At 37.6% G+C, this 23,284-nt stretch overlaps 4 protein-coding genes across 4 annotated transcripts; all 4 read left to right on the plus strand.

Moving 5' to 3' along the window:
- The first annotated feature begins 2,283 nt into the window (after window positions 1–2,283).
- Window positions 2,284–3,195, plus strand: LOC108808351 (glutathione S-transferase T3-like). The gene has a single exon (XM_018580513.1). The coding sequence runs from the start codon at window positions 2,284–2,286 to the stop codon at window positions 3,193–3,195; it is 912 nt and encodes a 303-aa protein (XP_018436015.1).
- Window positions 3,196–4,231: 1,036 nt separating this feature from the next.
- Window positions 4,232–5,720, plus strand: LOC108809960 (uncharacterized). Its single transcript, XM_018582089.2, has one exon. The coding sequence runs from the start codon at window positions 4,568–4,570 to the stop codon at window positions 5,594–5,596; it is 1,029 nt and encodes a 342-aa protein (XP_018437591.1). The 5' UTR covers window positions 4,232–4,567; the 3' UTR covers window positions 5,597–5,720.
- Window positions 5,721–7,477: 1,757 nt separating this feature from the next.
- LOC108810290 (protein DETOXIFICATION 31) lies at window positions 7,478–10,714 on the plus strand. The gene is made up of 8 exons (XM_018582409.2): window positions 7,478–7,862; window positions 8,383–8,924; window positions 9,018–9,104; window positions 9,519–9,575; window positions 9,670–9,908; window positions 10,121–10,239; window positions 10,332–10,418; window positions 10,511–10,714. Exons 1-8 carry the CDS (start codon window positions 7,503–7,505, stop codon window positions 10,577–10,579), a joined length of 1,560 nt encoding a protein of 519 aa, XP_018437911.1. The 5' UTR covers window positions 7,478–7,502; the 3' UTR covers window positions 10,580–10,714.
- Window positions 10,715–11,878: 1,164 nt separating this feature from the next.
- On the plus strand, window positions 11,879–14,062 carry LOC108808352 (uncharacterized protein At3g43530-like). Its single transcript, XM_018580514.1, has 4 exons — window positions 11,879–12,034; window positions 12,184–12,897; window positions 12,970–13,131; window positions 13,226–14,062. The coding sequence occupies exons 1-4, from the start codon at window positions 11,879–11,881 to the stop codon at window positions 14,060–14,062; spliced, it is 1,869 nt and encodes a 622-aa protein (XP_018436016.1).
- Window positions 14,063–23,284: the final 9,222 nt, after the last annotated feature.

Consider the following 23,284-nt stretch of genomic DNA (forward strand, 5'->3'; position numbering starts at 1 on the left):
GAACCCCAAAAGAAGGATTAAACGAGAGGGAAAAATGTTGAGCAATGGATGAATATTGTCCAATTCTATAAACCCAACACGAACTAACTGCACACGTTTCTGTCCCATTATATAACTTCAAAACCCTTTCATACACTCAGTAAGGATTATTATGTACTCTATTAAGGGAATTTCAGTACTCAAACCAAGACAGCCTCTTACGATTATATAACTAGCAGATCACTTGGTACAAGAGTGCAATGCAACGTAGTACGATTATATAACTAGCAGATCACTTGGTACAAGAGTGCAATGCAATGTTCAGTAAAATTCCATGTATCCCGAAGAAACGAAGTTAATCTCTCTTTCTTGTGGTTATCGTTAAAGATAGACAATTGTTATCGATTTTTGAGAATATTTGATTCGATTTAGTATAATGTGTCGGGATTTGGGTTGAGTAAAGCTAGATAGAAATAGTATAATCATCTTTTTTCTGGTCAAAGCAGAATCGAATTATTTTGTGTAAATCGGTTTGTAATCGAATTATTTTGTCCCCATTTTGGATTTATTAAATATATTAGATTTTTCAAAATTCATGTATGGTCTAAAGTTTTGTGCTCATGTCATTGGTTCTTTGATACCCAGTGCCGGCTTAGGAGGAGGACAATAGGTGCGACCATTCCGGGTCCAACTCATGTCCCCGTATAATTATAATTAAAAGTTTTATTTTTATATATTTCTATATTTTACATAATTTTCAACTGTTTTAGTCAAAATAGATTAGAAAGACCCAAAATAGTTAAGTTTCTTTTTCATCATAAAATTTATAAAATAATTATTTATAAAAAATTTAATTTATTTTTAATTTTGAATAAACATAGATTTAGGGGTAAAAAAATGTTGCCCTTAGAGCATGATTATCGGCGTCCTAATGGGGCATTTCTTAGCATTAAATGTCGAAAATTAAATGAAAAAACGCGTAATATAGTTGGGACGTTCCTTAATTAAGATGTTTTCATCTGCGTCCTAAGGAGGCACGTGGCTCGTTCTGGAGCGTTGATGAGAATCATTTCGGGCAAAAGAGATCAAAGGCCGAGATTGGTCTGTTCTCTCTCTTCGTTGTGTTCGGTTTGTTCTCTCTCAGAGGCGATTCTTCTGCCCTTCACTATCCGTCGCGTTCTCTCTCGACGGCGCTTCCTTTGGCGTGTCTCTCCACCGGTGTTTACTCTCGACGGCGCTTCCACCGGCGTCTCTCTCCGTTCCTGTCGACGGTGTTTCGTTTGGCGTCTCTCCTTCGTCGCGTTCTCTGTCCACGGCGATTCCAAAGCACCACCGCCGATTCGAAGAAGGTATGTAATCGTTGTCGTTTCGTTTGCATGTGTATATAACTTGATTAACGGTGTAGAACTGATAGAACTGATATAGGGTTTTGAAAACTTCTTTCGTGTAGATTAACTTGATTAACGGTGTAGATTGTGTAGATTTTGTAGATTGGTTTCGTTTGCATCCGTGAAATTGATCGTTAACGGTGTAGATTTTGTAGATTAACGGTTTAGATTATATAGTTTCGTGAAATTGATTGTAAATTGTGTAATGAATTGTGTAATGATTTTGTCAAGTGTTAAACTGATTTGCGTGTTAAACTGATAAGGCTGGATTCGTGGTAATGAAAAAGTAATGATTTTGTCAAGTGTTAAACTGATTTGCGTGTTAAACTGATAAGGCTGGTTAAACTGTTTGCTCTGGTTAGGTTGTGTATTGTACTGGTATATACTGATAGGAGTTCATTCGTTTGAATCTGGTTAAACTGGTTTGCTCTGGTTAGGTTGTTAATAGTAGCTCCACTTATTTAACTGATAACTTGGATTGAAAACGTGTAGTCTTGAATTGTGATTGAAAACGAAATCCCCTTTATATTAAATGCAGTTGTACAGGTAGCTTGCTCATATTTAAGTTTCGTATAGTGTAGTCTCTGGATTGAATTTGTGCCATAAGTTGTGATAAGACTTTGGTTGTTTATGGTTAGGTAATTATTGAAGTTATGTTTTGATCATTCATTTAAAACCTTCCTTACAAATCATCTTTCCTTCTCATATTTACGTTTCGTAAAGTGTAGTCTGTGGATTGAATTTGTGCAATAAGTAGTGATTAGACTTTGGTTGTTTATGGTTAGGTAATTATGAATGTTACTTATTACAGTTTCACCTATTAAACCCCAACCATCCTTCAACCTATCCTATAATCTCATCTCCTTTCTTTCTCTCTTTGCTAAAATCTCATCTTCACTACTCTCTTCGTATTGCTATGGATTCAAGGCATCCATATAGCCAGGCCTCTGGTCCATATAGCCAGGCTTCTGGTTCATATAGCCAGGCCTCTGGTTCATATAGCCAGGCCGCTGGTCCATATAGCCAGTCCTCTGGTTATGTAGGCCTCCTTCAGAGCCAAAATATCTCGTATGAGAGTTTTGCCTCTGAAATTCCTCATTTCAGTTCACAACAAGCCGACGCTCCAACTCCACCTGTGGACCGTAGGGAGAGAAGGAAGTGGACACCAGCCGATGACGAGCTCCTAATAAGTGCATGGCTAAACACATCTAAGGATCCTATTGTGGGTAATGACCAAAAGAGCGGGACCTTCTGGGATCGAGTAAAAGATTATATTGCAGAGACTGGTCGTGACAAGAGAGCATTCCTCCATTGTAAGCAAAGGTGGCACAAGATCAATGACCTGACTAACAAGTTCTGTGGTGCACATGCGGCTGCAGAGAGACAAATGACGAGTGGGCAGAACGACAATGATGTTCTCAAGATGGCTCATGACATCTACTTCTCTGATCACAATTCCAAATTTACTCTTGAGCATGCGTGGTGTGTCCTGAGGTATGAGCAGAAATGGCTTAGCCTTAACCCTCCTAAACCTACTGCCAGTGGAAAGAGAAAAGTTGGTGAGACAGATTCCCAAACTTCAGCCACCAATGTTGCTGATCCTGATGTCAGGCCTGAAGGTGTGAAGGCGGCAAAAGCTAGAAGAAACAAAACTGAAGGGAAGTCTCTAGCAGACTACGCAAGCATTTGGGAAATGAAGAAGGAGGATTTGGCAACGAAGGAGAAACTATCCAAGCTGGCCATACTCGACAGTCTCATTGCGAGAAAAGACACACTGAGTGAGGCTGAAGAAGTCGTGAAGAACAAGCTGCTGGCCCTGTATTTTTGAGATTTGTCTCCGTTCTTGTTACTGAGATTTATCTGAGTTGTCTTTTAATTTCTGTGTTAAGTGGTTTGTATTATCTGCTCTGTTTTCTGCTCTTTAAGTATTTTCGGATATGTATGATTATCTCCTAAGTTATTCTGATATGTATGATTATCTCCTGGTTGCTTTTTAATCTTAATATGAATGCACTTATGTTTAATCTTAATATGAATGCACTTATGTTTGATTTTTTTAACTCAACAGTCTATGTATGATTATCTCCAAAGCATGATTCAAATTGTAACTTGTTGCAGGTGTTATTATACATGGGACGTTACAGCTATAGCCAGCCCTCTCAATCTGAGGACTTTGGAGGGGATGGGGAGGACAGTGAGTACAGCGAAGTAGAAGCTCTGATTCAAATGGACCAAGCTGAGTTAAGCAACGTCAATGATGAGGAACTTTTGAGGTACATGGAGGGTGAGGAGAAAGTGTACCCGCCGCAACCGGAGGTGGAGTTCGGATTTCCTCAAATATGCTATTGTGGTAGTCAACCGCAGATCGCAACATGTTACAGGGCCACCGATCCAGGTAGAAGATTCTTCACATGTGGTAATAAGGATGATGGCGACTGCCATGTGTGGAAGTGGTGGGATGACGCTGTTATGGAGGAGATGAGAGCACTAGCTGGAGAAACACTTCAGTTAACTCAAAAGGTTGATTCTCTTAACTTCTCGAGTGACAATGAGACTGAGGAGAAGCTTCTTAGGATAGAGAAAATGGTGGAGGAGTTGGCCAAGAAAAATTCAGGCATTAGCTTTGAAAACTTTGTTGTGGTTATGGTTATTGTCTTTATTTTCCTAGGTATCGGCCTGTTGTTTATCTGAATGGGGATGTTGTTCGGAATGGGGATGTTGTTTTAATTATGTGTAATGACTAACTCTCTGTATTGTGTTTCTATAATGACCTTTATGATAGTGTTTATGTTATAAGTGTTTATGTCTTAATGAATGCACTTATGTGTACTGGTCGTGATTCTCAGAAGATGTCTTAATGAATGCACTTATGTGTACTGGTCGTGATTCTCAGAAGATGTCAAAATGAGTCACAAGCTGTACTAACAAAAGCAAAAGTTCTCACAAGATGTCAAAATGAATCACAAGATGTACTAAACAAAATCAAAAGTGCTTACAAGATGTCATAAAGAGTCACAAGATTTTTATAAAAGTGTCACAACTTGTGCTCGTGACTCCGTTCATTGGCCTATAAAATTGAGAAACATATTCTCATAACAATTACAAATCATCTTTCTTCTTCTCCTACTCAAAACATTTCCTTCCTTAAAAATCATCTTTCCTTCCTTAAAAATCATCTTTCCTTCTCATATTCATTCAAAATGGCTGGATCATCACATTATCATTTTTACAACAGAAATGAGGTTGATGCATTTGGTTCCATGTTTGATGAATTTAATGAAATTTTTGAAACACCTGATATTATACCCCCTCAACCAAAAGAGCGAAAACAACGTATTTTTATCGAGAGAAATCGGGAAGCAGCCCACAATAAACTCTGGAATGATTATTTTAGTGAAACTCCAACATACGGGGACTCATTATTCCGGCGCCGGTTTCGGATGAACAAACCATTATACATGGGTATTGTGCATCGTCTCTCTACAGAAGTACCGTATTTTCAACCAAAAGTTGATGCAGCGGGCCGGTCTGGAGTATCTCCACTACAAAAATGTACTGCAGCAATTCGTCAATTGGCATACGGTGGTGGAGCTGATACAGTTGACGAATATGTACGACTTGGTGAAACAACAGCTCGAAAATGTTTGCACCAGTTTACCGCCGCAATAATCAACTTGTATGGCGATCAATATCTAAGACGTCCCACACCGGAGGATCTTCAACGACTACTATATTATGGAGAAGAACGTGGCTTTCCAGGCATGGTTGGAAGCATCGACTGTATGCATTGGGAGTGGAAGAATTGTCCCAGCTCTTGGAAAGGAATGTATTCACGTGGAACCGATAAACCAACACTTGTCCTGGAGGCCGTAGCTTCTCATGATCTCTGGATATGGCACGCGTTTTTCGGAGCTCCAGGTACAATGAACGATCTTAATATTCTTGATCGGTCACCTGTTTTTGATGAAATTATTAACGGAAAAGCTCCGCAAGTCAACTATTACGTCAACGGAACAGAGTATCATTTGGCTTACTATCTCACAGATGGTATTTATCCGAAATGGGCAACTTTTATTCAATCTATCCGACTACCACAAGGTCCGAAAGCCTCTTTATTTGCTAAAAAACAAGAATCGGTGCGAAAAGATGTGGAGCGGGCCTTTGGAGTCCTGCAAGCTAGATTCGCTGTTGTTAAAAATCCATCTAATTTATGGGATAAAAAAAAATAGCAAATATTATGAAAGCATGTATTATACTCCATAATATGATTGTCGAAGATGAACGCGGATCATACACTCTTCGTAACATTTCAGAATTTAATGAAGGAGAAGGAGACGGAGAACTTGAAGGTGTCGAGCGTTCATATTCCGTCGATGTGGTTTCAATTGTCGATAATACAATTGATCCTCGGAAAAAAATAAAGGATAAACAAGCCCATCAACGATTAAAAAGAGATTTGGTTGAAAATATTTGGGATAAATTTGGACATCTTCCAAATAACTAATAATTTATAGTTTGTAATGTTTATTTTTTATTATGATGTTTCTCATGTTTTTTCATTATGTTGTTTGTAATGTTTTTTTTTTCTCGGCTAGTAATGTTTTTTTTATTATGATGTTTCTACTGTTTTTTAAAATATGTTTGTAATGTTTTTATTTTAAATTTCTATTTAAATATATCATTATTTCTTAAAATATATCATTAATTAACTTAAGGACTCATCATTAAGTCCCACCAATAATCTGTGTTTTAAGGAATGTCCTTACCAAATTATCTTAGGACAAACAAACAATTTAATAATCTAAGGACTCATCATTAGGACAAACCAATAATGAAGGGCCCGTTAAAATGATGAGCAGGTCATGTTGATATCAATCCAATAAGTATCGTGAGATCATCGGTTCATCTACATGGGGCCTATTACCATTTTCATTGTGTTTTCAATTGGCTGACGATTTTAGAGCATCTTCAAAATAATAATCTATTTTGAAGTTTGTAAAACTTCATATTTAAAGTTTTAAAATAGTCTTCTCCAAAATTAAAACTTCAAATATAATTTCAAATGAATTTATATTTTATATTATGGTCTTTATATTAATAATACTTAATTTAAATTTATAAAACTTTATAAATAAACAGCACATATATAAAAACATAATAGAAATATTAATTAACAAAATGATACAGTAAAAAATATATAAATTTACATATAAATACATTATTAAATTACAAGAAAAATACTACATTATTCTATAAAGTTATTTTTCGTAAAATTTCCATATATGATCAATTAGTGCATTTGTTAAGTTTTTTCTAATATTGTTGTTATCTAAATCTAGTTTTGAAAAAAAACTTATTTTAAATTTTTTATTTAATTTTATTTGTAAAAATTAAAATTATAAAAGCAAAGTTGAATTATATGTGAGTTATAAAATTTTGAAGGATTAAAAATATTAAAAGATAAAATATTTAAGGATCATAAATATAATATGTAAATGTAAAAATTAAAATGCAATGAAAAAATATGAAACTTTAAATTTGAAATTTTGAATAGTGTCACTCTATATTTGAAGTTTCACTAATTAAAACTTCAAATTTGAAATTTTGAAGAAAAAAAATTGGAGAGCAAAAAACTTAGTATGTGTCTTTTGGAGATCCTCTTAGCCAATTGATTAAACTGTTTTTACTATGTTTCCCATTTCCTTAATATCACATTGACTGCTTTGCACGTAGCAAAATCAGCACATGGAGTCCACGAAACGAAGATCTTAATGGTTTTTCGTATATTTCTAAACCATTTATGAATTACAATTGCGTTTGTTCTCCGCGTGTTGTTATATTTTATTGTTTAGTCTAGCTAGTCGTGCGATGAATACATCAAATCGTCATCTTTTGATTCTCTATGACAGTTATACAACACTGGACAGACACATACACATAATATAATTTACTGTAGAACACTAAGTCAAAGGTTTAACTGGTGTAACGCTGTCTTTACCAATGTCCAAAAACTCCTACAAAAGACCTATAAAATCTTGTAATAGTGTCTATACATTATTGATACACAAGATCGCAAGATCCTCTATCTTCTCCCTACCTCTTAACACTCATCTTTCTCTCTTTCTTGGTCGGAGAATGGAGAAAGATAACAGCTTCATGGATCCGTTTCTCACATCGTCTGAGGAACTTAACCAGGCAACTCAGAAAGCATTGATGAATTATCTAGGAGTCGGAAGCAGAGCATCTTCTCTTGTCTCCTTCTCATCTGCCGCCGTTGATATCCCTCCGATCTCCAACGTCAGAGACTTCACCAGAGAGTTTAGAATTGAGTCTAAGAAGCTATGGAAGCTAGCCGGCCCGGCCATTTTCACGTCGATGGCCCAGTTCTCTCTTGGAGCCGTCACTCAGGTTTTCGCCGGACATATTAGCACCATAGCACTCGCCGCCGTCTCCATCGAGAACTCCGTCATCGCCGGGTTCTCCTTCGGTATCATGGTACGTATGTAAATAGTTTCATATCCGAAAACAACACAGAAACTATTTATTATTATTGTATAGTTTTGCTGTGTATTTATTTGCATAGATGTAAAATTGATGCCTTACGTATAGACTTGCAAATTAATTAAATTTAAAATTTATTTTAGAATCTAGAGTAGTTATATAAACAAGTTGATGTGTTATTTCATATTAGCAAATATCAATAGTACGTCATCAGAAAAATTAAGATTTTTAGAGCATGAACTCTCACATAATCTCTCACTTAAAATAAATAAAAATAGTAAAAAAAGTAAGAGAGAAAGTTGAGGATTTTATTTCAGAGATACTCATATTTTATGAGAAATTCATCATGCATGTCACTTATAGAATGATTCAATTATTATTTTAAAAATAAATAAAATAATGATATAATTAGATTTTTCAAAAAGTTAATTCAGAAACTTATATAGTGTTTTACCATTGATGATGCTTTTACGTCTATTAATCCATGTATGGTGCAAATTGCAAATATGACTAGCTTGGAATGGGAAGCGCGTTGGAAACGCTATGCGGACAAGCGTTTGGAGCAGGCAAAGTATCAATGCTTGGCGTTTACTTACAACGTTCATGGGTGATTCTAACCGTAACTGCTCTCATCCTTTCTCTGCTCTATATCTTCGCCGCTCCAATCCTAACCTTCATAGGCCAAACCGCGGCGATCTCGGCCATGGCTGGAGTTTTCTCCATCTACATGATCCCACAGATCTTTGCCTATGCTATAAATTTTCCTACCGCAAAGTTTCTGCAGTCGCAAAGCAAGATCATGGTCATGGCAGCAATCTCTGGTGTGGCTCTTGTGATCCACACGTTGCTCACATGGATAGTCATGTCTAAGTTCAATTGGGGACTTCCCGGTTTAGCTTTTGTGCTTAACACGTCGTGGTGGTTCATCGTTGTTGCCCAAATCATGTATATTTTTAGTGGTACTTGTGGTGAAGCTTGGTCTGGATTCACGTGGGAGGCTTTTCACAATTTGTGGGGTTTTGTCAAATTGTCTTTGGCTTCTGCTGGCATGCTATGGTGACGTTTTAAACCGGTTTTCCCGTTTAATGGTCCAGACTTAATTCAACTTACATTATTTAACATTTTGAAGATTATAATCTTTTCTTATAGTTTGGAGGTTTGGTATTTCATGGCACTCGTATTGTTTGCTGGATATTTGAAGAATGCTGAAGTCTCCGTAGCTGCACTCTCCATATGGTAAAGAAAAATATACGCTTATTTATAAAAGTTAATAATCACTTTTCTTACAGTAAATAATTTTTTCATGACATTTAAGGTTTACATGATTTATTTGTTTATTCATTTATTTAAACCATCACAAAGATTTGTAGAGCCAACGTGCGTAGTAGTCTATTTGTGAAAAGAAAATTAGTAGTCCAAATGTTTTGTCTTTTGTGAAATGTGGCCAATATAGTTTAATACTCGATTTGAATATGTCACACATTTATAATCTAATTTTGCTGGACTGCACTGGCTTAAACGCACGTCTACTAATCAACTTGTAATATACTAAGAACTACAATACTGAATAAGAAACTTCGAATTTGAGTATTTTCATTAATTACTATGTCTTATCTAACTGTATGTTTACCGGCCGTATGTAAAATGAAGCATGAACATTTTGGGATGGGCTGCGATGGTTTCAGTTGGGATAAACGCAGCAGTAAGGTAAATATCCACGTGTGGAAACTCACTCTTTGTAACTTCAACAAATCTCATACGTACCAAGCTAATAAATAAGTTCTTGTTATGTTTTTGGCAGTGTGAGAGTATCGAATGAGCTTGGAGCTAGCCACCCAAGAGCAGCCAAGTTCTCTCTAGTTGTGGCAGTGATATTATCGACAGTAATAGGAATGTTTATAGCCGCGGTCCTACTCATCTTCCGAGATGAGTACCCGGTATTTTTTGTGGAAGATGAAGTTGTTAGGAATGTGGTTAGAGAACTCACACCAATGCTTGCCTTCTGCATTGTCATCAACAACGTTCAACCTGTCTTGTCTGGTAGTTGTCACAAAAATCTCTCAATATTTTTTTATAATTCCTAGTATTTGCTTATATATTGAACTCTAATAATATGCAAGTGTACATAATTTTCTTAACTCAGTAATAATTGGATACAAGTGAAATAGTTAATAAAATTTATATGTTATTTTGCATGGAGTCTTAATTCTATTGGATGTGACTTTATGATAAATAAAAACTTGGTTACGCAGGAGTGGCTGTGGGAGCAGGATGGCAAGCGGTTGTTGCGTATGTGAACATAGCTTGCTATTACTTGTTTGGAGTCCCATTTGGTCTATTGTTGGGATTTAAGCTTGAATATGGAGTAATGGTAATGACATTCCACATCCTTTCTAATTAAACCCTTTTTAAAATGGGACAAAAGACCAGAGTTTTTAATTGGAAACATATTATGTCGATCAGGGAATCTGGTGGGGAATGATGACGGGAACAATGGTTCAGTCGATAGTTTTGACTTGGATGATATGCAAAACCAATTGGGACAAAGAGGTGAAGAACCAAAACACTTAGTAGAGTTAATAGACAAGAGACTACTCACTGAATATTTGTTCTAATATTCGTTTTGAGTGATATGTTTGTAGGCTGCAATGGCAGAAGAGAGGATAAGAGAATGGGGAGGAGTAGAAGAGAAAGAGAATCTTCTGAACTAACAAGAGTTTCACTTGAAGACATTTTTGTGTCCGAACTAAAAGGCATTTTGATTCACTTTTTTCAAACAGCTCTTAATTCTTCATCTATAAACATTTGACTTTGAGAATTGGATATTTACAAGAAAAGATATCAAAGCGCGTGAATTACTAATCTCAAGGAACCTGGTATAGAAGTTGATGACTAGGTTCAAACATCCGAAGAACCGATCAAATCTAGTTAACCCATTAGTAGAATTGAGATAGTGTGGCAATCTTGAGTTTGCAAGTGATAACCCTAGGAGTATTACGAGGAACAATGTCAGTCTTAACAATAAATGCTTCACTAAAGATAAAGGAACACGATTCACAACCAAAACAATAATCTATACATAAAGAACGGTCACAATATGAGAAAACCAATTTACATGATATCTTAGAGGTCACTCAATTTAGTGAAATTGTTGGAACAAAAGCGATTATGTCGTCCAACATTTTTTTGGACTTTATTCTCTCTTGCCCTAGTCACTACACTGTTTATTCTATTTTGCCCCATCAATAAAATAGATTATATTTTTAATCTTATTTTATCGAAAACGTGAGAAAAAACAAAACTGCCCTTAATGAAATCTGATATTTACAGGATCCAACCTCTCTCTATTTGACCCGACTCATACGACCCGGATCCATGGGCGTGACCCGCGTGTCTCTCTCCCAAACCCTCTCTTTCTCCCAGTGTCTCTCTCCCAAACAGATCAAACCCTTCCCAAACGGACCAAATCGACAGTTTCTTCCCCAAATCGAAAAAAAATCAATCTCTGGAAACCCTAGAACCCGCCTCCGATGATCTCGACGAAATTGACCGGAATCCACTGAAACCCAACGCAATCCACCGAAAACCACCACGTTTTCTCTTGTCCATCATCAGAATCACCTTCTTCTTCCGGCGTCAAGCTTCTTTTCATCCTCTTGTAACCTCTTCCATCACCATTCTCGGCGTGTAAAGGTAACGTTTTTTCATAGATTCAAATTGATTTGATGTCGGTTTCTTTGAAATATATGATGTGTGGTTGTTTGGCTTAAAGAAATGAAGAAATTTTGAAGTGGGTTTCTTTGAAATATATGATTCAAATCGATTTGATGTGGACTATTCTTTTCTTTAATCGATTTGGTATTGATAAAAATTGTTTTATTTTTGTGTAACTTAATTGAAATCATATTAGTAAAAATGGTGGAAATGGTTAATACAATTATGGATTGAACCTTATGGATTGAATGTTGACTGTTTGATAATGATAAATAGTTGTTTGTTGTTATAGGAGAATGACAAGCCGTGGTAAGCGAGGGAAAAGGCAGAACAAGAAACAAAACAATTCCACAAGAGAAAAGGTTCAAGGACACAACCCTGCTCCAGTAGCTGATGAAGAGCTTTCCGGCGGGAATGAGACTCAAACCGAAAATCATTCTGCAACATCTCAGGTATGCATTCTCAACATCTCAGACTCACACTGATCATCATTCTCCAACATTTCTTTGGTATTAGTATGGTGTATTACTAGTACTACTGGTTTTATTAAGACAGATTAATAAATAAAGTGCTAATATATATAATTTAATGTGGTTTGCAGGAATGTCAACCATTGCCACCTGATGAGCTATACTTCAAGAACACGGAATTCACCAAGTCGTGTAAGATACAGAGCAAGTGCTCTGTGAGCGGAACAGTGGACCTCTTGAAGAAGCTTACGCCCGAGGATGAGTCGCCCGAGTTGGAGTGGTTCAAAAACCACCCTCAGTTTTGCCACATTTTCCACATGCCGAATGAACCAAACTTGAGGCTGATGGGTATGTGGTCGCTGCTACTGCGCACAATTCCCTTACACGAGGGAGAGGACACAGTTTGGTTTGCGGTTAATGGCGTGCCCCTCCGGTATTCAATGAGAGAGCATGCACTCATCTCAGGCTTGGACTGCCGTGACTACCCACCGAATTATAAGAAGTTGGGGAGCTTTGCTTTTGTAGATAGGCATTTTGGCTCGCATAAGGAGATAACAATGGAATCTGTGAGAGAGAAGTTGCTGAGTATGAGTGCATGTGGGGATCGACTCAGGATGGCGGTGCTCTACTTCCTAGGCACGGTTATCAGAGCGAAGGCAAGGTACAATGCCCCATTCGACTCTTTAATTTTAAGAGTCGTCAACGAAATGGAAATTTGCAAAACCTTTCCATGGGGTCGCTTGACGTTCGATGATGCGATCGGGTCCATTAACTACGTGACGAAGAAACTCAAAGGGGAACCTAAGAAGAATGTCAACTTTCCCGGGTTCATAGTTCCTTTGGAGGTAAATTTTACATCTTCATATAATTGTTTTTGTTTTGTAAATCATCTCTGACTCCTTTGTTTTGACATTCAGATCCTGGCATTTGAGTGTATTCCAGCTCTGAATGCACGATTCAGAGAACGTGTAGCTGGCTGTTTCAGCTCCTGCCCGAGGATGTGCAAGAAACGGTTCCAAAGTAACAGCATGAAAGGTTATCCACTCCAGGATTTGTACGACACGCTTGGACACACTACGGTATGAGATGAATATTTTTTTTTATTAAATGAGTGGAATAAATAGTGTTTTGAGTTAAAATATGTGTGTGATATTGTTTTGATAATTTTTTCAGGTCATTGATAGTGTTTTGGTTCCAACTGTTGATGAGGAACCTCTCATGGCACATATATGTGAGGGGGAGCCAGACTATGAAAATGAAGAAGGAGTGAGTAACTTGTGGAGCACATGGCTGACTGTTAAGGAGAAGCCTATCTTTTGGCAAGGACTCTATGAGTTGGATGTGGCTGCAAGGGAGTTTCCTAAGAAAAAAGACAAAGGAAAAGGGAAAGTGAATGAAGAAGCATCCTCCTCTGTTCATGGTTTGGAGGACGTTCTGAAAGGGTTTGAAGAGAGGTTGATGGCTTCTTTGAGTGAAGTGATTGTGAAGGTAGAGACAATGGACAAGAGGCTTGGTGTGGTGGAGAAGAGCCATGTTACTTTAAAAAGAAGGTCTAAGAGGATGAAAGCAATGGAGAAGAGGCTTGATGCCATTGAGCGGACGCAAGATGGTTTAAAACTAAAGGCCAGGAAGCAGAAGACATTAGAGGAGAGACTTGATGGCATTGAGAAAGAAATGAAGAAGCAGGAGAAAGAGAAGGAGAACGATGATGGTTTTGAGTACCAAACCATGGATCATGGTTGGAATGATGGGCGTTATGACAGCAACCTCGTGGATCCAACAGCTGAGAAAGCGAGTGAAGAAGAAGCTCAGAAGGAAGATAAAAGTTCTGAGAAAGAAAAAGAACCTGAAGCTGAAGCTGAAGCTCAAGCTGAAGAGGCTCAGAAAGAAGATAAAAGTTCTGAGAAAGAGAAAGAACCTGAGCATGAAGCAGAACCTGAAAAAGACAAAGAAGGTGAAGGCTTGACTCATGAAGAGAAAGAAACAGAGCTGGCTGAAAACGGAGAATAAAGATAAAGGTTGTGAGGAAGAGAAACAACCTGAGGAAGAACAAGAGGCTCGGGTTGAAACAGAACAAGAGATTGAAACAAATAAGGAGGCTGAGATTGAAGAGAAGGAGGCTGAGAAGCAACCTATGGAGACTCCTACACCACCACGTGGTAGGACTAAGGCAGCCGCGAGGAAACCATCAGGGAATTGGAAATCACCACGTAAGAGATTGGTGCTAACATGTGATGAAGAGAAACAAGAAGAATGGCTTCTTTCACTTTGCAAGAGCTATGGAGAACCGGCTGAGGGAACTTCTGCTGTAGATGAGGGAGCTCCTGCTGTAGATGAGGGAGCTCCTGCTGTGGATAAAGGAGCTGACAAGGAGACGGATGAGCTTGATGTAGATGAGGAAGCTCCTGTTGTAGATGAGGGAGCTCCTGTTGTAGATGAGGGAGCTGACAAGGAGACAGATGAGCTTGATGTAGATGAGGAAGCTCCTGTTGTAGATGAGGGACCTCCTGTTGTAGGAGCTGAGGGAGATGAGGGTCTTCCTGCTCGGATTGGGGTTAAGCATAGGCCTAAGGCGAGGGGTAGACCAAGAAAGCCTACTGACCCAAAGAAGTTCACAATGCCAGAGGAGACAAGGACGCCAGAGCAGCCAAGGACACGTATACGATCACAGTGGATTTCCTCTCCTTTCACTGAAGCTGACACTGATGAGATTGAAGGGCGCAAGAAGAAGCCAAAAACTGAGGCTTAGTGAACTATTGTAGGATGATATGTTTAATATTTATCTCGACTTTGTTGTGAACTTATGTAGGATGCTATATTCTTGTTGGTTTTTGGATGCTATTATGTATGATGCTTGGATTCTATTATGTAGGATGTGCAATCTTTTTGTGTTGTGTGATTGTCTTGAAGCAGGTTTGGTCTAATAGAAGACAAGGCAATTTTTGTCCTAATAAAGGAAATTCGTATTACTTGACTTATTAGGTATTACTAAGACAAACAGATTGTAGAATAAAATATATATATATATGCACATGTCTAAAACGTGTCAAAAACGTGTAAGACAATGTCAACACTTTGTAGAATAAAAAAAAATATATATGCACATGTCTAAAACGTGTTAAAGATGATATTGAACAAACATGTTTGAATATTAAAATAATATTTATCTTACTCTTAGTAGTACTCAAGGTGGTAGTAATATTTCATTCTTCATAGTAATACTTTTGCAGATTATAGCATTTTTTTAATAATACAATGTCATTAAATTAAATTAATTAGTAATACCAATTCATTTAGATAGTTTTAGACTGTATATAACAAATTGGCAGAAAAAAAATTCAGAAAATATGTGTTTTTAGAAATTCATCTCATCATGGTCTTCCCATCAAGACATTAACAAGGAAGTATAAAAATGTTTTCTATTGAAATGAGAATTTTTCTACCAACTTGAGATTTTAAGAGAATTTTATGTCTATTTTAAAAAATAAACACATGAATGGACATATAATCACGTTAAATATGAGATACATCTTCTAAAAATAAATAATATGAAGAAAATTAAGGTTTTTAGAAACATGCATAACACATAGTAATACATGGTAGTTTTTGGTAGTTCATGGTAGTACTAGGTAATTCCTAGTAGTCCATATTACACATAGTAGTTCCAATAATAGTACTAGTAGTCCATATTACACATAGTAGTTCCAATAGTAGTACTAGTAGTTCCATATTACACATATTACACATAGTTCAAATCACAAGAGTCCCATGCTACTCGGCGGTTGCAGAAGTACTTCCACACTCAAAATACTCATACAAACGTCCGCCTCTCGTTCCTCTGCTCCTTCCCCTTCCTCTTCCCATTCCCCTTCCTCGCTCTCTTCCACGTCCACGAGATTCTCCGGCTGATGGAAACCTTTGCTTCTGAGTGGGTCCTTTCTTTTTAACATATAATGGAGGAAGAACTTTTAGGGCTCGAATTTCATCTGGTATAACCCATTCAGACTGATGTGGCACAGGATAAATCGTCCTACAGTATGCCAACGCCTAAAGCTCCACCGTATAGTATACCGAACAAAAGTCTTGTAGATGGAGGTCCGTTCCAACGCTCAAGAACTTGGCAGCAGCACATGCATGAACATACGGGATTTTGTCTATATCAAAGCACCTGCAGCTGCACATTTTTCTTGCCAAATCAACCGTATAAACCTTTCCGTCACTACCATTGACATTGTACTCAAGGTGAAAGATGTTTATCTCAACCACATCTAAACACCTCGCTTCCAAAGATCTTTTTGACAATTGGGTTTCTACTGTAGGCACAAGCTTCTTCGTGGCTGGTATTTGGGCTGCCTTCTTCCTATGTTTGTTAAACCATTCAGCCATTTTCTTAATGATAACATTAATCATCGGTAGCATGAAGTATTTCCTCGCTTCCCGAAGAACACCATTGATAGATTCTGCTGCATTGGTTGTGTCAACATTGTATCTGTCTCCTTCAAAATAACATCTTGCCCATTTTCCCACTTCAACACTCTTTTCCAGATACTCGGCAGCAGAAGGATACTTTCTGGAAAAAGCATCATAGAGAACATCAAACTCAGCCATTGTATAAGCATATGCGCATTCTCTAAACTTGATTGCACAAACGTCTCTGTTGTTGAATACATGTCCTTTCACATTTTGAGACAAATGCCAGACACAATACCCATGTGCGGCCGTTGGGAACACCTCACGTATTGACTTGATCAAGCTTGCATTTCTATCCGAAAGAAACACCAATCCGTCTACATCTGATATCACTGACCTCAATTTATTCATAAACCACGTCCAGCTTTCATCTTTCTCACCATCAACTACACCAAATGCAATAGGGTAATGGTGGCGATCAGGATCTTGAGCCGCCGCAACAAGCAGAACTCCACCATAAACATGCTTAAGATGTGTTCCATCCACAATGATAACTTTCCTCATCGCTACGAACCCTTCTATGGAAGCTCCAAATGCGAAAAATAGATACTTAAATCTTTTTGCCGCATCTACTTCAACAAAACTTACCGAGTCAGGATTCTTCAACTTAAGCATATGCATATAGGAGTGTATCATAGAAAAACTCTCTTCCGGAGTACCTCGCACTTTATTAGCAGCCAGCCTTTTTCCTCTCCATGCTGTGGCATATGATACCTTAACACCAACCTTGCGGGTAACCATACTGATCAGATCACTTGATCTTGGTGTGTCATATCTACCGGGATATTCTTCACCCAAAACAGATGCAACAACCAGTGGTGTGCCTCTCCTTCTATTTCTAAGGGTACTTGTAGTTACCACTGAGCATGTATGAGACTTGACGTAAGTTCTAACCGTCCAAAGATCTGAATTCTTAAGCTTTACTACACGCAAATACCACTTGCAACCTTCTTTGGCTCCTCGACATCTTGCCACAAATCTCCCAGTATCGGACTTAAGTGTGTCATACTCAAAACCATTCTTATGCGCACCCCTCTGAACTAGAACTTGCATGGCTGTCTTAGTTCTGAATTCTTGACCCTTAACCAAATCAAGACCATCATCCCATTCTTCTTCTACAACTGTTGTGGCTTCAACTCCCGCTCTTGCAGCTTCAACTTCCATTCCGACTTCTGTTCCTTCATACCCGTGCTCTAAATTCTCATGCAACTCAAAGTCTTCATGTTGTTCAGCTGTGTAAAGCGTGACCATGCCATCCATCTCATGATCATGATCTGTTCCATCTTGCTCATCTCCATCTTGCTCAGTCTCATCTTCCTCAGACTCATCTTCATCAGTTTCATCTTCCTCGGTATCAGTATCCTCTCCATCAGAAAGACCAACATAGCTTTCATCAGTTTCATCATCTTTTGAAAGCGGCAGACCACCATATGTATCATCCATGTCACTGCTGATCTCCACATGTAAAACACTTCTACATTTATCATGATTTACTTGCATGAGATAACCCAAAACGTCTTCATCACTCCAAATATATGATGGCTTGTTGGAATACAATACCAATGGAAAGTAACTAATCTTCACCATCCCATCTCCATTTGCCTTAATCTTTCTGCATATACACTCGACCAATTCAGAATATGTAACCTCTTCTACAGATTTTTTCATCACTAGAGTGTGAATTTGATCTTCTCCCGAGATCCACTTTATATCAGCCCCATCCTTGATGTAACTTCCTCCATAGTCAAAACATATGATTGTAATAGGAGACGCCATATAATTCCCTGAAAAGAAATAAAACTATGATTAGTTAACCATTTAAAGAATCTAAGTTGTCCAAGATCGTTGGTACATAGTCGTTCCAGTAATACAAGTAATACACGTTTCACTTTAGTAGTACCAGTAGTTCCAGTAGTTCTTATAAATTTTTGCTTTTGTCTATTTAACACTTTTAACTGACCAAAAGGGTGTTATACAACCCACAGTACCGTTTACTACTACTGTAATGCATTATTTTGCTTTAAAACAGTGTTAAACAAGAACAAATATACAAAATCGCCCTTAAGCATCCCTTTTCATAACAAAATACCTAAAACCTCCAATTTTTACCTAAAACTTTAGTTTTTCATCTTTTTAAGTATTTTTAATCAACTAATAACGTGTTACATAACCCAGATTATCGTCTAACACAAATTTCATGTTTTTTTCTTTCAAAACCGTGTTAAAAATAGAGAAAAATACAGATTTTTTTGAAATCTAATATTTTCATTTTTCTTTGAAAACTCTCACGAATTTTACAGCAATACTTTCATTTTTTGTTACACATAATACATAGAACATAAGTAGAATATTATTATGAAAATTTCGTAAAAAAAAATGCATGATTTTACCTCAAAAAAAGCTTCAAAATCGCCAATCTCAAGTGAAAGGGAAGAAGAAGTTCGATGGTGGTTGGGGGAAAGAGAAACTTGATGGAAGAAATGAGACATGAGGGACAGCTGTTGGAAGGAGAGAGGTGGATTGATGTGGGGTTGGCTGTTAGGTGGTTGAGTTTAAGGTTGACTTTATGAGGAGAAGAGAAGCTGCGATTGATTTAAAAAAAATAGAGAAAGCGCGTGGGACATGGGGTGGGGACCGCTGGGAAAGGATAATAATAAAATACTTGAGGGTAATAAGGAGAAGGGAATTATAGGAAAAAAAGTGGGGTATATAAAATTTTGGTAGGGTAATGAGAATGAATTTTTTTCAACTAGGTCAAATTAGAATAATTTCCCATTTTTTTTCTTTCTGATGTCGTCCAACATAACATAAAGATACGACTAAAGCAACTTTTAAAAACAATAACCCAAGCACAAGCAGTGAGGATAACAGCACCACCAACTTCATTAACTTATATTTTCAGCTGTCTTAGACACAAGCTTAGCCTTGACGATAACATGTTGATTCTCAAACAAGAAACCTTTACCAGTAACGTTGATCACGGGCACATTGTCTTTGGATGTTGTATCCTTGATTTCCTGAGGAACCATCATTCAGAGCTCGTAGAGATTGACAATCCAGCAATAGAGTTTGTTCCCGAGCTTGTGGCATTACCTGATACCATTTTTACCGAAGTATCCAGGATGATACTTGTCAAAGAAGATACGGTGCCGATGCCTTGAGTTATTACGCGGGAAGTAATCATGGGCTTCAGATTCCGGATTCAAAAAAAGCTGAAACTACTACTTCTGCTGACAATGTTCAGGGTTTGATAATACCTTTGATTTATTAATGCAGTAAAAAAACAGTCCATGCATAATCTAAACAAGTTCATAACTTTGAAGTAAATATTCAGAATAATGGATAAGATAGTTCAAACTTTCAGGAATAATTTTCTCTAATTATTTGCAAATGCTGTTTTAGAGTATCTTCAATGTATTTTTGTTATATTTTTCTCTAAAATAGAAAATCTCTATAATAGAGATAGAGTTTATTCGAATGTATTTCCCCTATAGTAGCAATCTTCAAAATATAGAGTAAAAACAGAGACTGTTATTTCTTCCTCTAAATGTAGAGAAAAAAATAGTAATCTCTATTTTAAAGGAAGAAATAACAATGGGTTGAAGTGAAATTGACTCTAAATGATATTATAGATGTAAAAATAACAATGGGTTGAAGATGCTCTTAGATGCTGAGATAAACGGTGACACCGGGTCCAGTTGTGTGTCCTCCCATTTTTAATAGTTAAAGTCTAAATTTGTTTAAATACATGTACTTTTGTGACAAATATTAATAAAAAGTCAAAAAATATTTAAATTAAACATATTTTTATTTTCAACATAAATTTTATAAAAAGTTACTTATAATATTCTTTAAAAAATATTTATTATAAACTTTATATAAATATTACAAAATTATTACAAGTTTTTCCCTAGATTTATAATATATTGAGACAGTCTTGTAAAAATATAATGTGATAACATATTGTACATAAATCAATATTATTAAAACATGATCATTGTTAATATTTACCTCTAATACTAACTGTTACATAAAAAATTGTTGTTGCCTATTTATTCGCCGACTACAAACTTGCCACGGCCAAGCACCACCGAACGCTTTCTCGCTGATTAGAGACTAATCGCATGTAATACCGGCGTTTTTGAACATGGCATATAACTAGCAATTACTAACATCCCTACTATTCATAGAGTCATAACAAAATAATTGATATAAGAAGAGCAGTTTTTAAAGTTACGGATAACAATATTTAAATAGTTCACTAATAAATAATATTTTAATATAAGTGTTTATTTAAAAATTAAATATAATTAATATTTGTGAGTATATAATTTTTATTTTAAAAATTTGGATATCCATTTGGATTGCGGTTTGATTTCGGCTTAGTTTTACTTTTTTATTCTAAAGATATAGGATTCGTTTGGCTATTTATAAATAAGATTCAGTTTTGGTTTCGATTTTTTAGTTCAGGATAAATGTGTCTAAAACAAAAAAAATATTTAATATAAAAATATATTAAATCGGAAAATAAATCAAAAATTTAGTAATAATATTAAAGCGGCCCAATTTTTTAATTCAATGGCCGGCCCAGTTGACTAAATAAGTAATAGAGAAAGTCAGAAAACAGAGTTAAGAATCAAAATGTCAGTGAAGCAAAAGAATAATGACGGCATAGATCAAATATATTTAGAAAGCTCCCGAGAGAAAAAGTAGATATGTGGTGTTTCCGGCGTACGGCCGGCGCGTGAGCGTCTGTGCCGTCGCCGGAGATCTTTTTCTTTTCGTCCAGTCATTCCTTGTTTACCTCTCCTTCGCCTCCTACGCATGACTGCCTTGTCGAAACTCTAGGTCAAGATTTTCTACTGTCGGTGACTCGGGGAGTTGTCCGATAGTGGCCACTCTACATCCAGAGTAAAGACGCGGTCGTGGGGGAAGAGGTGGTGTGGTGAAGCTTTGCGTCAGCTTTAGTCTTGTTTCCGGGAGACAGAGGCTTTAATAGCTTCGTCGCCGCCAGCCTCTGTTACTGGGAGAAGGAAGCGTTAGTCAGCTTCTCTATCGCCAGCTCTTGTTCTCGGGGTGGGAAGACTTCTTCAGTCTGACGCCGTCGGGTTTAGTTTTTCGTTTTTGAAATTCAGGTTAAGTATAGTCGGTGGCTAGAGTTTGTGATTCAATTATGGATCGGGTTTGTAGCTTTGCTTATGGTTATACGGCTCGCGTTGGTGCGGAGATGGATGGATCCTTGAAGAGATCGATGTGACCATTCCCGATGAAGAAGAGCATGAAAGCTAGGGTTTCTTTGTAGTCGGAGGCTCGTTTGTTTGTGAGTTCCAACAGAGTGAGTAGCGGTGGGTTAAACTGACGGCGTGTCGGTGGGGTAGCGACTGAGTCGAGGCAGAGTGAACGCGTGGCGTCCCGTGGGTGAAGACTGCAATACGCAGTTGGGCCTTCTTGTCGTTGGGCCCTCTGAATTCGGTCCGGGTTCGTTTGGAGATCTGGGGCGTATGTCTTACTGGGCCCGAGTTGGTGGGGTTTAAGATGTGTAAGGTGTAAATTGAAAGTTGTAATATCTGGGCTTGGCCCACTTTAATATAATTTCTTTGACCGGAAAAAAAAGAATCAAAATGTCAGTTTGACAAAAAAAAAAAATCAAAATGTCATAGTCACTTATACACACTTTTTCTTTCATCAATAGACTTTAGATCTCACAAAGAGTACCTTATTCACACCAAAAGAAAAAGAAACCCTAGTTTTCTCTCATCTCTGCCGCCGCCTATCGACTGTCTTCTAGATCTGTCTCTCCGGTCACTGGCGCTCCTCGCCGGTACCGGGGAGGACCTCCTCGTCTTAGTTTATGTTCAGTCTCTGTTTTTTCTTGTCAAGGGAGATTGAGGATCTGAGTTCTTCTCGGTTTCATTGTTGGTTGGCGTGGCTGTGATTGTTCGAATCTTTGATCTGGTTCGAGGTGGTGGTTTGAGCCGGTTCAGATATGGGGTTTAGCTGTTCTTTCGGACCTGGTTTGTGGTCTGTCAATCGATGCTCATGGAACCTTTTTGATCCAGTTTGCCTCTCTTCTCTCTCTTTATCTAGTTAATATTCAAGTTATGTTCTTGTGAGGGTTGGTGTTGTCTTGTCTTCTGTGGAGTTTAGCGATGTGTGTAAGTTGTATCGACGGGTCATTATATGGCGGGGCTATGTATTCCGGATATGGCTTTGACGCAGCTGTGCTCTCTGCTAGTCGTAGCTTCTGAACTGGGTGGGCTCCTGCTTCTTCACGTTCTCTCGATCCATCGGTGGTTTGTGTTTGTCAAAGTCTCGTTTGTGGGGTTCGTCTTTTGGATGGTAAATTGCTATGGAGGTATCTACTTGCTTTCTCTATACCTTCATGGTGTGGAATGAGGTTTCAAGACGAAGTAGTGGTTTCGATCTCTGGCTCTTCTCTTGCGAGGAGGTGACCATTCTCTTGCTTGTAGATGGTTGAGTTTGGGTACACGAGTGTCCGCGTGTTTGAGCCGTTGGTCCTTTTTGGCGTTATCCCCACTTGGAGTTTCAAGACTCGATCTTGTGCTTTGCTTTCTCGAAGACCTGATGTGTTGTTGTAGACGGGTGGTTTGTAGTTATTGGCTTTATGGTGGTTTTGTCGCTCGTTCGTTTTTGCCGTGTTTGTTATTGTGAGTTTGTGGTTTTGACCTGTGGTGGTTTATGGTCCTCTCAAATTCTGGTTTCTGGGTTCAGCACGTGCTTCTCCAAGGTCTTCAGAATGAA

Source organism: Raphanus sativus, chromosome 6, assembly GCF_000801105.2.
Source record: "Raphanus sativus cultivar WK10039 chromosome 6, ASM80110v3, whole genome shotgun sequence".
In the NCBI taxonomy this organism is placed as follows: Eukaryota; Viridiplantae; Streptophyta; class Magnoliopsida; order Brassicales; family Brassicaceae; genus Raphanus; species Raphanus sativus.

Bases quoted from the DNA above. Each gene is read 5' to 3' on its own strand.
- LOC108808351 (XM_018580513.1), top strand. From the start codon at position 2,284: ATGGATTCAAGGCATCCATATAGCCAGGCCTCTGGTCCATATAGCCAG.
- LOC108809960 (XM_018582089.2), top strand. From the start codon at position 4,568: ATGGCTGGATCATCACATTATCATTTTTACAACAGAAATGAGGTTGAT.
- LOC108810290 (XM_018582409.2), top strand. From the start codon at position 7,503: ATGGAGAAAGATAACAGCTTCATGGATCCGTTTCTCACATCGTCTGAG. The intron at 7,863-8,382 runs GTACGTATGTAA...AAATATGACTAG, and splicing joins GGTTCTCCTTCGGTATCATG to CTTGGAATGGGAAGCGCGTT. The intron at 9,105-9,518 runs GTAAAGAAAAAT...TGTAAAATGAAG, and splicing joins GTAGCTGCACTCTCCATATG to CATGAACATTTTGGGATGGG.
- LOC108808352 (XM_018580514.1), top strand. From the start codon at position 11,879: ATGACAAGCCGTGGTAAGCGAGGGAAAAGGCAGAACAAGAAACAAAAC. The intron at 12,035-12,183 runs GTATGCATTCTC...TGTGGTTTGCAG, and splicing joins ATCATTCTGCAACATCTCAG to GAATGTCAACCATTGCCACC. The intron at 12,898-12,969 runs GTAAATTTTACA...TTTGACATTCAG, and splicing joins GGTTCATAGTTCCTTTGGAG to ATCCTGGCATTTGAGTGTAT.